The sequence below is a fragment of the Anas platyrhynchos genome, chromosome 11 (genome assembly GCF_047663525.1).
Source record: "Anas platyrhynchos isolate ZD024472 breed Pekin duck chromosome 11, IASCAAS_PekinDuck_T2T, whole genome shotgun sequence".
In the NCBI taxonomy this organism is placed as follows: Eukaryota; Metazoa; Chordata; class Aves; order Anseriformes; family Anatidae; genus Anas; species Anas platyrhynchos.
The window spans coordinates 25061542-25077780 of record NC_092597.1 but is presented as its reverse complement, the minus strand read 5'-3'; the positions used below and the strand labels follow the sequence as shown (position 1 = coordinate 25077780).

At 41.8% G+C, this 16239-nt stretch overlaps 1 protein-coding gene across 1 annotated transcript in view; it reads left to right on the top strand.

The window, feature by feature from the left end:
• The first annotated feature begins 634 nt into the window (after window positions 1-634).
• MAP1A (microtubule associated protein 1A) overlaps window positions 635-16239 on the top strand; it is a 59670-nt gene continuing 44065 nt past the window's right edge. Inside the window, exons 1-2 of the mRNA XM_027466426.3 lie at window positions 635-862; window positions 5533-5634. Coding sequence (XP_027322227.3) covers window positions 703-862; window positions 5533-5634 — 262 coding nt within the window. The 5' untranslated portion in view covers window positions 635-702. The remainder of the gene's footprint in view (window positions 863-5532; window positions 5635-16239) is intronic.

The following is a 16239-nucleotide window of genomic DNA, read 5'->3' as shown; positions in this document are numbered from 1 at the left end:
AAGCTCATCATGTACCACTGGAGACAAGTACACTTGTCTGCAACTGAATAGGGAAAAGAATCGCCAGGAGACGATGATCTCTCTGTTCTGTTTACTACCGCGGGACAGAGAAGAAGGAAAAGTAAATGACGGCAAGCCTGGGCATCTTTGAGCACTGCTGGCTTCCATGATTTTATTGTGGATATTGCAATAACCCGATACGGGGCACTTAAAAACCTCTGCGGAGTTTAAGCAGTACTTAAGCAACTCTCTCCCGTCAGATCAACAGCGATTATTCTTTCACAGGCCGTGAGCTCGGCTCACGGCTCGACCGGCTCACGGAGCGCTGCTGCGCCTGGCCGGGGACCGGCAGCCCCGCCGCCCTCCGGCCCGGGACAGCTCGCGGCAGCCGCCAGCCGGGTAGCGACGGCGCCGCGCTTGGCGCCTGCGGACGGCGCGGGTTCGGGCAGGCCGGGAGCTCCCCGAGCCGGCGAGGAACCCGAAGCGGGCCCCGGGGCGAGGCGCGGGGCCCCGGCCCGCGGAGGGGCGCGGCGCCGCCGGGCCCGGCTGCGGCCTCGGAGGCCGCGCCCCCTGAGGCCGCGCCCGCGTTCGCCGCAGTAGCGCAGCAGCGCGCGCCGGCCGGGCCAAGCGGGGCGGAGCTCGGGGCTCTTTAAGAGCCGTGCGCCAGTCACGGCGCGCTGCAGCAGCGGCCGCCGGGTTGCCATGGAGACGACGGCCGGGCCGGTCGCTATGGAGACGGCAGCGCCCTGGCTGCCGGGCGGGCCGCGCGGCCGGGAGGCGCGGAGGCACGCGCTGCTGGCGGTGATCGGCGAGGTCGGGACGGAGCCGGAGCGCGGGGCGCTGCGCGGCGCCCTGGAGCGCGGTGAGGAGCGGGGCCGGGCGCCGCCGCCGCCGCCTGAGGGGCCGCGCGGGGTGCCGGCCCTGCCGCCGCGCCGCCGGGAGGCGGACGCCCGGCCCCAGGCGGAGCCGCCGCCGGGCCGCAGAGCTTCGTCCTCGGCCCGGGGGGACGGGGCGGCGGCGGAGCGGGGGGGCAGGTGTCGGCCGAGGCGGCGCGGAGCGGGGCGGGGGGGCCTCGGCGGCGGGGCCGGGCGTCGTCTGCGGGCGGGAGGCGGCCGGGGCTCTGCTGCTGCCGCAGGCTGGCGTGCCTGCGGGCGTTCGGGCCGCGATCGGCTGGGCTGCTTGCCCTTTTTCCTTTTTCCCCTCTGCGAATTCTTCTGCTTGCGTTAGCCAAATGCCTTCAGCGCTGTTCGCAAATGTCCGAAGTTTGAAGGCGTTCCGTGGTTCTGGAATTTCCACCTCGGTAGAGGAGCGGTAGACCGGGTCTTGCTCCCCTCGCCCCCGAGGTTCCGCCTGCCAAGGCTTTGTCTCGCCCGAGTGACTTCTGCAGCTGCCGGCGGGGGCCTGCGGGCCGGAGGGGCTGCGGGCGGCCAAAGCCCGGCACATCGCCGGCCGCGGGCGGCGCAGGGCGAGGCGCGGTGCCGGCCGCCCGGCTGCGGCTGGCGATCGGCGCTGGGCGCTGCCCGGCGCCCTTGGCGAAGGGTCGTTGTCGGTGCGGTTGGCCGCGGGGCCGTTCCAAGGGCCGGGGGCCGGGCGGTGCGGCGGGGCGGTAGTTCTTGCTTTGCGGCAGCTTCTGATCGTTCCGAAGGAAAAAGAGAGGTTGGATTGCGGGCTCCATGAGGACCTTGCGGCGGGGGAGGGGGTCCTGTCTCAGCATTTAGTTTAGCGCATCACTGAGAAATGAGGGGTAGCTCATACGCTTGGAAGTTGGTATGCGCTCCCCTCGTTTCCAAGGTGCGATGTCTTAAAAGATGCCAGTGATGTAAATATTGGCCAAACTGCGCTATTGGGAGATACTTCTGTGGGTGTGTGCCTTTTGACCATCAACAGTACTAAGGGACAGACAGACGGTGTGATTTAAGAAGGGGGTGTAAAAACGTGCCGTGTCCAGTTTCTCCACTTCATCATCTTTACCATCCACCCATCTTTGGCAGGCCACTTACCAGCTACTGACAGTGCTTCATTCCATTTTCCGAGGGATGACTCTATTCAGCAGGGATAGATCGGATTTTGACCACTTAGGCTCTGAGAGGCTTTGAAGGGCTGCTCCTGCTTTCTGCACATCAGGATGGCTTTATTTGCTTGGGACTTCACTGAAATGGTGTGCCAACTTGCATCTCGATCCCATTTTTGAACGAATCTTTGAAATAGTGGCTGACTGGACTGTAAACTAATGGATTGAAATGCCAATACCCTAGGAATTCCAGCAAAAAATAGATGCAAATTTCGCAATACGGATTGTTAAGTGCCACAACACATACAAATTCTACAGTTAATTGTGTCTGACCAGAAACCTAATGAAATCCTGTCAAGTGCAGCCATCTTTTGGCATAAGAGCTATTTAAGCAGGAGTATTGGTACATCTCTCCCAGTAGAAGTGAATGCCTTGCTCAGTAGCAAGTGAACTGCTGAAGAAGGTAGGAACCTGGATTACGGGCTTCCTTTTGTCACTGATGGGGTGCATGACCTCCAGCAAGCCATAGAGGAGTTTTCTCCACTGTGGAAACTGAGGGAATGGCCTCTTCTTGAAATAGATTGAGATCTGTAAGTTGAAAGTTGATATAAATAACAAGAATCATTAAAATGACTGTGTGTGTGTCTTGAGATCTATCAACACACAGCATGTTATAAAGGTGGAGGCATCTATACCCTTGGTCAGGGAGTTCTGGAAGCATGGAAACAGTACAAAAATGATGTATCCCATTTCTTAAGGGTAGCTTGCTGAAGAGGTTTCACACGAGGCTTGTGTAAGGGTAGAACAGGCTGCTAAGCAGAGGATTTGATTTCCTCAGGAAACAAAGCAGTATAAATAACAAAATGCTTTTGCCCTTCACAAAAGCATTTTTCTGCAACTTTGCAAGCCTAGGAAGAGGCTTATAGATCCAGTGAAAATCAAATTAACAAAACTAGCAAATAAAGTTGGTAAGCCAAACTTGTCTAAAACGTTACATATCTATCTATCTATCTATCTATCTATCTATCTATCTATCTATCTATCTATCTATCTATCATTTAAGGATAAAACAGTTCGTATTTTGTGTCTTTCTGTTGGCTCTGGGGCCCTGCCTGCACAAAAACTTACTGGGAGGAGATACTTGAAAAGTAAGTGAATAAATCTCTTACTCTGGCTGAACCAGAAAGTGTACTTTCCCTTTTCTTCTTGGTTCAGGAGAATGGAATAATGAATATAGGATACTGTGGGAACCTGCTTGTTCTCACACTTGGTGCTTCTTACGCAGTGGCATTGTGTATCTGTGGAAAACGTGAACAACACCTATTCTAAAATGCCGTCTAACAAATACTGGTCTGATTTCTCTGTTGCTGTGACTCTTGTCCAGTTATAAAACAACATCTGAAAGACATTCTATGATATTAGAAGGAAATGCCAAATCTTATGAGCCAGTTATGTTGGCAAGAAATAAAGAAGTTTACAAGGGCATTAGGATAGAGATGGGAAACTGAGTTCCATGGTACCTTACCCAAGCTGTGTACGTGTGAAGAGTGTGGGTACCTATAAACCTTGTTACGGTGTAGTCCGCACTCCTGTATCTGGAAACAGGAAGCCGATCAGCAAAGACAATGTTCTGACTGTCCTGCCATGGTATAAATTGAAACTGTGGCAAGGGGAGTGAGATTCCTTTCCTGGAGGGGAAGGAAACATTGAATAAATTGTGACAAGTAAGATAATGAGTGAAATGAGAATTTCACTTCTCCCTTTCCTTAATCTGAAAGAGTGTCTCTCCTGTCTGTGTCTTAGAGGAAGTAGCAGTGCCTCAGATATCATCTATCTCTGCAGTAGGACACCAGGACTCTGGCACAGCAGCTAAAGTCAGCAGGATATGCCCTGCAGAGTGCCACCTTGCTCCTGTTTGGGTTGGAATGCTCATCAGTGCTGCATTAAGAGGCACTTATATTTGACATTGGTTTAATCCATCATGCTTTCCAACGGTATTTCATAGGAAAACATTCTTTTCACCTTTTTGCTCCTTGTCTCTTATTGCACATCTTACTTTACCTATTCCATGGCTACACAGAAAGGAATAGATGTTCTGTGACACTGAAAGTGGCAGTAAGCTTTTTTAATGTTCAGAGGGTTTACTTTTTTATGCTCTGCTGTGCAGACTGTCGGTTGATAAGCTGCATTCCTCTGTCAGCTGCCACCAGAAAGAAACTAAGATCAAAACTTTTTTGAGTTTCTGTGGATTTTACAGGCCTCTAGACTACTGAACTGTGATGCAATGATTACTAACTCTGTCTTGGTTTTGTGTACGAAGCTGGAGCTTGTATCCTAGAAGGTACTGTTTCCCACCTGTAGTCAGCAGCTCTTGTGTAACATCAAGTTACTGTGCTGGAGAACAAAAACTGCAGTAACTGGGAATGGTATCTGCATGAAAAGTCAACGTGCTTCACTTGGAAAGAGAGCAGATACTGGATGCACAAACAATAAAACTTCTTTTCTTTATACAAGAGAGGACAAGTTTCCAGAAAATGGTGGAAGAATTGTCATCAAGGACCCCCCAAAAAATGGAGCTGAAACTCTTGTTGCAATAAACTCTTAGAAGGCTGTAATACTGTTCTTCAACAGCTGTGCTTCTGCAACCAGGAGCATAAGAGGCCAGAGTAGTGATTCATGGTGACTTTCCATTTCTGTTCTGTGGTACCACAATGTAGTATCACACCATCCAGGAGAGGTTGTTCCTTACTAGTTTGTGAAGAAGATCTGATCTGTAGTGTTTGGTGTCATCTAGAATGTACAGCTGCTCACGCTGAAGTCTGAAGGTGACTTCCCAGCACAGCGTGGTGCCATTTGCTCCGGGAGCAGACACTGTTTCCTGCTGATATGAAGGCGATTAGCTTACAAAGATTATGTAGATTAAAGAGCAAACTCAAAGGGTCTTTGAGTAGGATCAGGGGCTTTGAAGGAGTGATTAGGCAGAGGGAGTTGGGGGGGGGGTGAGAGGGGAGGAGGCTCATGTGACTTGGAGGATGCTCAAGCTATAAGAGCATAGAAACCAGAGTGACTGAGGTGTTGAGTAATTGAAACATTCAGTAGCCTGTCTCTATATGCAACCAGTGCTGGATAATGCAGACGATGTAAAGGTAACATAGTGTAATTGCCTTGCTTGGGCAGTCGAGTAATTTAGCCACTATTCCTTGAACTTTTTTATTAGTTTCACTCATTTGAAGCGTAGGTTGAATGACGAGTTGCTTACTGCATGTACTCCAGGGATAGATGTGTTATGGAAGGGAAACACCTTCTGACCCTCTGATTCTGAAGATTTTTTCTCAGCCTGAAACATAGAATAGTTTGGATTGGAAGGGACCTTAATGATCATCTAGTTCCAACACCCCTGCCATGGGTAGGGATGTTTGGAAGACCATCACTGGTTCTTATGTGTCTTGTTAATTTCTGTCTCCTCTTCTGTTTCTGGAGTAAATGTAACAACAGTTCACTGTTCTTCTTCTGTTGGGCAGGAATTCGTTCCTGGAATATTAACCTTCTCTCCTGTGACCTGAATCAGCAACTGCGACTCTTTGTAACCCGGCACCTGGCTCAGTTTTCTTCAGAAGTCAAAGGTCAGTTGTTAGTTTATCACCATTAACTTTTACTTTTTTCTTTCTAGATTAGAAAAAATACAGAATACAGTTGATTTTGATTTAGAATGTCATAATCACTTAGTGAATTGTTTGCTCAGAATTCTGCAGGCAAACACTAAAGAAGAAAAACAGTCTTAAGGATCTGTTGGATGTAAGGAATTTAGCTTAATTACTACTGAGAATAGAGTGAATAAAAACGTGCCGTGTAAAAGTGTATTAACCTAGTTAGAATTTGTCTGTCTTCTGTATCTTATTCATATGGCACAATATAGTGTTACTTGAGTTATGTACTATCTACCTCTTCCTTTTGGGTTTTAGAATGTACTTTTGCATGTATAAAATGTGTGGCAAGGGGTGTGTAAGACTAATCAAAGGGCTTTCTGAATCACTTTTTTTGGAGGCTTGTTTCCTCCTCCTGAGAAGAATAATAAGTAAAAGCATTTTGACAGTGTCATTAACAGTCAAAGCTTGGATTCTAGTTACGCTGTTTATAATTTATGTAATGTATGTTAAAGTTGCTGTAATAAGCACTAATGATGCTGCTGCAAAACCTTATAACAACTCTCTTATAACTCACTGTTCCTTTTACACTCTTGTCAAAGCTTCTTGAATATATTTTCCCCAAACTGTTCTCTTAATGGATAGCTGTGAAAGAAGGTACTTAGACTCTTCTCAAATCTGCCCCTGACTGAGGTCTCTTAACTTACTTGTGACTCTTTTAGTATGGGGATAGAAAATCTCCCTCCTTGCAAAGCAGTGTGTATATTATGGGGTCTTTTCTGTGTGTGTATTAAAATACTGTTTATTAAACTTACAAGCCAAGACATGGCAAAAGATCTTTCTGCGTTTAAAGCAACTATTACAGGGGTTATGGTACAAATAGATTCAAACAAGGCAACAAAGTATAACGCTCACTGAAGAATTCTTAACTAAGGGTTGAAATATCTGGATTAATATTAGTAGCGAGTATTCTCTCACCTGAAACTTTTTCTTTCCTTCAGAGCAAGGGGGTGATAAACGCAATGCCAGTCTATAAAGAAGGTTCCAAGAAGGATCCAGGGAACTGCAGGCCTGCCAACCAACTGCTAATTCTATTGGGCAAATCGGTAGAAACTATAATAAAGGACAGAATTAGTGTCAATCTGAAAACAGTACCCACCGATTCTGCAAAGGGAAGTCCTGCTTGTAGTTCTTTGAAGGAACCAGCAGACATAGATAAGTGATTTTTGTCCACTTGTCAGTGTTTTGGAAATCAAAGTCCATGGAGTCTGTTCAAGGAATCCTATTAGCCATAGAACAAGGGGCAAGGTTCAGATCTCTTGTCTGGATATTTTCCCCTATAACTGAAAATATTAAGCATATGAAATGTAATACACTTTCCAGTTACCATTATCTCTTCAAAATTGATATGCCAAACAAATGAGCTGTTTTCTATCAAATATAGTAAACTAATCAAAAGGAAGCGGTTCTGCTTCTGCATACTGTAAAAGTAACTTCCGGCATGAATTCCTAACCACGTTTAATATGAGTGCACTATTGTAGCTGTAATGAGTTGGTTACGTTTTAGGCAAGAGCTACAGGAAATACTTTTCTTTGGTAAGTTGAAGCAGGGAGAAAGGTAGGTGGTGGCCAAATTCCTTTTTCCTATGAAAAGACGGTGTGACTTAGAGCTATTGAAGTCTCAGCAGTGGGAAATAGTACTTAAATCTCTTGCCATGTTGCTTTTTTAGTATTATGGTATCACTAAGGATAATGATCATTTTAATCATCCTGGGGTGAGTCCATTTGCACAATCTCAGCTTGGCTTGTTTCGTTTCACTGAGGAAGTTGAAATTGTCCAGGCTTTGAAATTGAAGGCTTGCAGTTTAATGTGGTACTAGATATAGTAGCACTCTTTCTTAAAGCCCTTCTCCATAAATACACATCTGCAGAATTTCAAGTAGATCAACACGTTTGTTTTGACTCCACACAAAAATCTCTTGCTGTAGTACTCCTTTGGGAAGGGAGAAGTACAGCAGGCCTTCAGCTGTTCCTGCTTGTGTGATGAAGCTGTCAGCAGTATAGACATGAGATTCTGGTTTGGTTATCTAAGGATTGATCTTAGGAGCTGATTAGTTACCGTAGGTGGCTACTTGGTTTGTTGCAAGTGTGTGCAGCTGGCATATGACTTCTCTCATAGTCCCCTGGCAGCACTTAGAGCAAGAACAGCCAGGTAGAGACAGTCTTAGGGGTTATGGAAGTTGAGAGAGCAGCTTTGCATCAAACTAGAAAGTTGCATGTTCTTGTTGATCAATTCAGTAAACATGTTAGTCAAAATGCAGCAAGATGATTTCTCAGAGGGATCTCTCTGTGGGATCAAGAATCTTGAGGCAAAAAGAGTGAGTGTGAGGATAATAGCCACAATTTAAGTTGTATTAAGCAACTGCCTCAGGCTGTAGACAATGATGACAGTTCATATAGTTCAAGATTATTGCAGAAGATAATGTAGCTTAAAAGTGAATGCCTTTCAGCTTGAAAACCAAGGAGTTAGGCTATAATACCATCATTTATTTGAAGGTGGTAAATCTTGAAGTGTAGAGAGATTTCTGGTGGTAGCTAGCAAGAAACTGGTTCTGGTATGGTATGGTTAGGAGGAGAACATAGGAAAGATTGCAAAAACAGAAATTGCAGGTCACAATTGACATGATAATCTAGAAAAACTTTAAATGTCACCTGGGAACAGTCTTTATGCATTACATATATGCCATCAGATCATACCCTCTGGAAGATAATTGCTATCTTAAAAGTTTTTAGCTGTGCCACACTTGTTTGAGCAGTTTTTTCTATACTAAGTACTTTCATGTTTAAGAATCCAACTTATTTTCTAACTTCTGTTTCAGCTTATTTAGAGATAAGGAACAAATGAGTCTGAGATGTGGCTCAAATGAGAGGAGATAAGCTGAGGACAGAACCAATAACGGTGAGGCAGTCATAAATGATACCTAATCCACCTTACAAAAGGTGACTGTTTTGGTACCCTATCTTGCTGGCTCACTTCTGATTATCACAAACAACACGACTTTTTTGCTCTTGGGGTAATTGTGCAGCATAGTTTGCAGGGGAAAGCTATGGATGGTAGGGACAGCATGAAACAAAATAAGCATCTGATGATGAACTGTCTACAGGGAAAAGGGACAGTCCTGATTGGCAGCAGAATAATGGAAGAAGGTAGGAAGAATTAGAAAGGATCTTGCATGACAAACTCTCCGCGTGTTATGGAGAATCTGGAAGCTAATAAATGTCCTGAAGGAGGGAAAGGGTAATGTGATGAGAAAAATAACTGTCAAACCAACTCAAGGTGAAATATTGAAGGCTTGTGTGCCCTTATGGTGAGGGTACCCCTATGTGCACTTTTGTACTGCTGTCAGTTGCCATTGGCTGCCATAAGTACTTGATCATGTACACTGTCTGGATGGTAATAGTTCTTTGCAAAACAGAGAGACTATGCTTTTCCAATAGAAATTGACATGTGGCAATGTAAAATGCTCAGAATAATTACTTCTCAGAACATGATAAACCTACTTCCTGGTCCTTGTTTGTTTGGAAAAAAAAAAAAAAACAGTTACATTCCTGTAGAAAGCAGGAATAAAACAACAACAACAAAAAACTTCAGAAATAGTAGCAGCTGCTTTCAGCTAGACTGATAGTTTAAGATAGTTGAATAGCTATACTAGTAATCTTTCCTCTCAGATTATATTCTGTGGTAGTCTTCAGAAAACTTGTTATAACCAACTAATGACACAATTGAAAGTCAAGCTAGGCTTAAATAGTATAATTAATATTTCATAAGGTGCATTATATCAGTATGATGATTGAGGCTCTGACAAGCTTTTTTTGGCTTTATTAACAAGTAAGGTCCTGTAATGACATGCTAGTTGTTATTCATTATATAGTCCATGTAAATCCTTACTGCTGATAGGCTGTCCAGTTTTCTAGGACTTAAATGCCAGAGTACTAGATCTCAGGTTGGAAGCTGATTTCTTCTTAGTCAGTCTCTTAGTTCTTATATAGAAGTAATCTATTTGTACAGACTGTTTAACACTACCACTATTTCTAAATTTTTATTTAGAATAGAAATTGTTTCGTTCTCTAAAATGATTTATTCCAAATACATAATGAATTCACTGAATATTTCCAGCTTTATTCAACCTGTAGAATGAGAGACATGTCATACAAATGTTATGAAGTCATAAGACTTTATTTCAAAAATACAGCTTTTACAATCTTTAACATACTTCTTTCAATACTAAGTGAGCTCTTTTTGTAAAATAATACATCTTCAGGATTGTCCTTGATAATAATATTGGGCTTCATCTTACCTGTTTGAAGCCAGCATAATGAACCTTCTTTGTTAGGCCAGGTTAGGAAGTTATGAGGAATATTTTTTGTTTTACCTTTGTGTATTTTAAAATGTTGCTTTGTTCATAAAGTATGCATTTTAGTTCTTACTGTGATAGCCCAACAGACTGCTTGATGGAAAGTAAGAACCCAGAGCTCCAATAACATGTTCCTATATCTGAGCTAAGCAAAGGTTAAATTAATGTTGGTTTCTTGTTTTCATGCTGTTGTATCCAAATGCTGGCTACTGATTGAAAGGGTAAACAGTGCTTCTCTTGCTCCAGAATTCTTATAAATGTTTAACCTGCATTTTACAACTGACACTTCTGTACGTATTTATTATACATTTGAAACTACTGAGGATTCAGTAAAATCATATAGGATTTACTCGTGAAGTATCATTACTATGAAAGAAATTAATTTTCAGAAATGTTCTGATTCTGTTCATCTTCTCTACTGTATAGTAAGGTAAGAACTGAAAATTCTATTCAGTTTATTAAAAATGAGTAAGATCAAAGGAAATGCCATACTGAATCAGATCAGTGGTCTATGTAGCCTGATATTCTGTCTCAAGAAGCAACAATGAGAGATGTATTTCAGGGAGAGCATATGAGTGTAGCTGCTTTTGATTGTCCTCTTCTCCTCATAATCACTCACTCTGCATAATGCTTGGATTTGGGATGTTAAAGGACATGTCCACAGCAACTCCTTTTAGTTAAAAAAAAAAAAAAAAAAAAAGAAAGAAAAAAGTTTAATCCCTTCTGAATACAAATACTGTCTGCATTCACAGCTATGTAACAAGTTACTGAAATTACTGGTTGCTATCAAAAGAAGTTATTTATTTCTTAAGTTGATTGAGCTTCACTGAGCGTTTCCTATCATTTAGCATTTTAGAATTTGGTGAGTAGTGACCTGATCTATGACTGATTTTTTTGTAAGCCTTGAATGTATTTCATGCTCTTGGCCTTCCTCTCTAAATTGAAGGATTTGGGACTTCTAAGATTAAGTCAGTTGTTCAATCCCTGTGATCATTTTGCTTATCTAAGTTAAACTTGAATGGATAGGCACACTACTTCATCACATACTTTTGAAGATAACGCTGTGCCTTCTTAATTTATTGTTTGCCCTTTTAATAATGAGCGATTCATGAAACTATACACCTAAAGAACGTGGGGGGAAAAAATCATCCCCTTTGAAAAAGATCTATCAGATAAGAAATATAGCAAAATACTGGCTTTCCCTATTTGAATGATTTCTTGGTGTTATTGCCTCTCTATAATTGCTGACCCTATTTGTGGTATGCTTCTTATGTGACTTCTTGTAGTACTTGAGCATACAGCTAAGACTTCCAGTTCTTATCTTCAGCTGCTGTTCATGAGTGACATCACCACAAAATAAAAACACCTACCTGCACTCCAGACTTCAGCATCCTCTAGAATATGACTTGCTTCCATAAAATTTGGCTGAGGTCAGTGCACTACTGGCTCAAGTTCCGAGAGCAGGGTGCCTTTTGCTGGAAAGCTGAATTGGCTGTTAGGAGTCAGCATTTGCGTACTGAGAGCAGTGTCTTTCATGACCTTGGTGAACACCCAGTTCTATTGTTCCGACAACCCAGGCATTTCAAGTGTTGCAGGCACTGTTTTTAGCAACTTATGTAAGGCTTTTTTTTTTTTTTTTTACTCATCAGACAACTGCTATCTCTTAGTGTGTAACCTATTTTAATTCTTTCTATTTTTTGCCTAGAATAGCACTTTTTTTCTTGACTGTCTGGCCTTATTCTCTTATCTCTACTTTTTTGAGCTGCGTTTCTTATTTAAATAAGCGTTTAACAGCTCTGAGTGAGATGGCCAGTTAAGAAGAAAGAAGGGGCATGTGATTGCACTCAGTATCTCTGGAAAAACAGCAATAAAAAGTCAATACTATTTTCTCCATTTCATAAAATGAGCAGCTTTCAATTACTGGATAACTGTTTATGAAGGATCTATATGCTGCAAAACAGTTATGTTAATTATCTGTTCTCAAAGACAGGCTTGATGCTACTTTAAACAGTGCTCTGGTAACTAGTTCATGTTGTCCCTCACAGTGGCTACACACAGAAACTTTGACTTGCATGTTTTTCTTGCAGTGCTGTAGTGACACTTCTTTAACTTGACAAAGGCAACATTCTCCTGGTGGCTGTGCGCATTGTAAGCACAGCAACTACAGTGACAGTGGCCTCACAAGTAAGAGTAGCTCTAGCAGGCTCTTTTTTTTTCTATCTCCTACCCTTTGGGGAATTTCCTGTTTGTTTTAGCAGAAATGGTGGAGCTAGATGTAACTATTACAAGTTAATACAAGCTCTGGGTGACTTTGTACAAATGATGCTGGAATCCCAGCCATACTTGGAGATTGGTAACAAAAGCTTTGTTAATGTATTGCTAGTGTATTATTAGCTTACTGTGGCTATGAATGTTTCTCCTTTAGTGTCCCTGCCTTCAGTGGCTTACAGTAGGCTTTTCCAATCCATGTGAACTGGACCTTGCTAAGACATAAGATAGGCAAAAGGGAAGGAGGATTAAGTATGAAAATAATCCTGAACATGTGACAACAGCTGTGAATAACTTCCTGACAGATTTCTTGGTCTGTTTCACTCTACAGTAGTTTCACTCTACCCTGCTATGAATTTCTTCCTTTGCTTTTAAAGAATTCCTAGTATTGGCATGGGCTTGAGGAGGGAGCATCTGACCAGCACCTCTCAATTCCTGTTTACCTGGGTGGTGTACTTAAACAGTTGGAGGTAAGTGGCTTAAGATGTTTCAGTGCCTTCCTCCTAGGAATGAGCACCTGGGCTGAGCCATTTGGACTGTTACTCTGCCTGAGATCATGAATACATCTAGAGAAGCTTGTTTTTTCAGAACGTCCCTGGATAGGTTCATAAAGTGGAAGGCATCGTTACTTACAGCCAGCAAATGTATCCTATCTCACTTCCCCACCGGAGGCATTAACGTGTAAGAAATGAGCGATGTCATCATCTTCCCATACTGGTATACCTGCTCGTGTGTTGCTCGGAAATGTTGTCCAACCATCAGTCTGCAGAGCGGCAGCACTGCTTCTGGCACTCTGTTGCATCCAGCTTGGATGAAAAAACTTAGCAGAGCTCCTCTGAAGTGGATTTCTAGGATTTTAGCTGCTATTTCAAAAAATATTTTTTCCCCTAGGTGTGGACTCAAAAAGCCAGCATTGAAGGAGCCTGTTAATCCTATTTTGCCATGAGATTAATTGTTGTCATGTGCTATTGTAATTTTAATGCCATAAGTCCAACCTCCTTAGAAGACAGATGTACCTGACTCTGATTTGGCTCCGTTCCAGGATTTTGTCTTGCCCTGTTAACCATGGTGTTGCCAGAGAATATGCTCTTTTTCCTCTCTGTAATAATTTAAAATTGCAGACTGGAGACACTATTTTCCTTTCCTGAACTGGTATTGCTCCGTACATGGGGAATCTGAGATTACATGCTTTCTATTTGATCCTGAAAAATTATAAAAGTCTCTGAGCTAGAAAATCACGAAGTTTAAAATGGACTTAATGGGCATTGGTAAAGACTGTGTGTCTAGAAGCATCTTCTGAAGTAGCACCTTTTATTCTTTGTATTGGAATGTCTTGCTACTTGATTTGGAAACTTTAGGAAACTGCAAAAAATACTCAGCTTTTCTTTTTCTTGATAGAGCAAACATGTTTCTGCATGGTATCCACACCATACACCTATTCCATCTGATTTCTTACATATTGCCTTATTCTGCTAGCCTATATGAAGCAAAAAATGAAGCAAATTAGTCAATTTCTGAATTCAGGCTTTAGAATGCTAAGAGAATTGCAAGGAAAAGATATTTACTACCTGAAGACAATTCACTTTTTTTTTTTTTTATTATCATTATTAGTATAAACAAAGCAAATGTTTTAACTATTTTTGTTTGGTAGGTGAGAGTGTTGTGATTTTTGTATTATGCAGACAATTGTATTAAGGTGAGGTGCACTATGTATTAAGATGAGGCATTGCTTTTCATTTAATGCATCAGGTTACAAGCAGTCTACCATAAACCATTGGTTATTACTTTCAGTGGTTATAATTGCCAGTGGTTAAAACTGTTCCTCACATCTAGGTTGAATTCATTTACTGTGCTTTGCAGTCACTATATTTCATTCTGACTGTATCTGCTATGTCTGAGTTCTCTTCTGGAACAAATCTTACTAACTGTAGATGCCTTCTCCCCTTCCCTCATAATGAATTCTTTTGTATAAATCAAACTAATTTTGGGGAGGGAGGGGACTGTTGACCTCAAACAATACTTTGTGTTATGATACAACAAACAATCGTGTTACGATCTCTTCAGTTTAAAGAGCCTTAGAATCTGCTTTTCAAAAAGGAAACCAAAAAACTACAAACTGTAGTGGTCTCTGACCATCCTATTGATCACATTCTTGCTCTTAACTAATAGCCTGCAATATATATCTACAGCTAGCTCTCTACCATGAACTGAATTTGTGTGTTCTCAGCCGTGGAGTTGCTGTTTTCTAAATGTAACCAACATGGCACAAGTGTGATATAAATTCCTTGCTTTTTTCTGTAATGTGCCTAGTCTAGTAGAAAGATCAATGGTTTTGGCACCAATCACAAGTTTCAGTTAATTATTAGTATATTTTCTTGCAAGTAACTGAAGTCTTGATTACAAATTATATGGGATTCCCCTAGAAATATGTTGAACAAATCTCTGCTCATCAGCTGTTTGTCGCTTAAAACTGACTTTAATCTTTCTGACAGAAATTTCTGATCTAGTAGAACGTAGAAATTTATCTTTTTTAACAGAGTAACATACAAATGCATCAGACCCATCCAGCCTTCTGAAAAGGTTTCTCCATAGAGCAATGAGTTGTAGTCCCAGATCCTGTGTATTTTTTGTTGTTGTTGTTTGTTTTTGTTTTTCTTCAGGATGCTCAATGACTTGAGTTCAGGGATAGGGTAGGTCCTAATACTGCAGGACAGCTTCTTATAAAAAATTTCTTGGGGAGCAGGATTATGCTGCGTACATGAAAATGATGCATGCATATGTGGTTTCTTGTGCTAAAATAGCAACGTAAGAGTTCCTACATAGTCCAATAGCTGTCACAAGATCACTTTTTTTTTGTTTTTTTTTTAACGCAAGTGTGATTCTTTGACCTTCTTTACCTAAAGTAAATGGAGTACTGCAGGCACACAGTTTAATTGAAAGAAAAAGTTCATCAAAATTAGATTCCTGTTCTCTTTGGGGAAGGGGTGAGGGGTGGAAATGGTAGAGGAAGTGCTATCTCCCATTGGTTCTGTGATGTTCACTTACTCCAGAAAAGCAATACATGTAAGAAACCACTCTGATCAAAAATGTGGCCAGTATAGGTATCTATTTTGCTCCATCCCTATCCTTTCCTTAATTATCACTTAAGGCTGGTATGTATGGGAAGCTTACTAACAAAACTGTCCGTACAGTGCTAGTAGGTGAATTCCATATGCAGGCATACTTAGTCCAGAATAAACCTCCATTAATCAAATAGTGTTGATTGAATTATATAATGAGAAATAGATTTATATGGTTATATTTTGTACTCTTAACTAGTCTTAATACAGAACAGACAAAAATTAACACTTGGTCTGTTCTGTTCTTTTTATTTTCTGCTTTACCTTCACGCATACCTCTAATTTTCCAATTTTGCCAGTTTATTAGATAAAAATCCCAAAGCCGAAATAACTGAAGTTGTGAATATTCACTGGTAGCTCTTCTGAAGTTAGTACTTGCCCTACTAAACTATTATTTTTGCTTCTAAAACTAAGTATCGTGCTTTAGTAGTGTTGGCAGTTTGTGGAATTCAAATTCTAGAAGTGTATATGGCATATGTGGAGGTAAAGAGTAAATGGGTGGGTTCGTCATGAAAGGCTTCTTGAATTCTTTATGAAAAATGAAGGTAGATCAGTTCTGGTTTATATTTCATATGAAAATAAAGATTCCAGGTGTCAAGATCTGTTTGAATGGAACTAGAAGGATGATTAACACTTAAATTTGATAGAAAAGGAAAACTAATAATGAAGCTGTTAGTAAAAGGTTGGTTATTTGTTCAGCACACAGAATGAAAGAAGCATATTGTCATTGTTGGCATTTTCTTAGTACTTCTTGTCCCGGTGGATGTGGGTATTGTCTTACT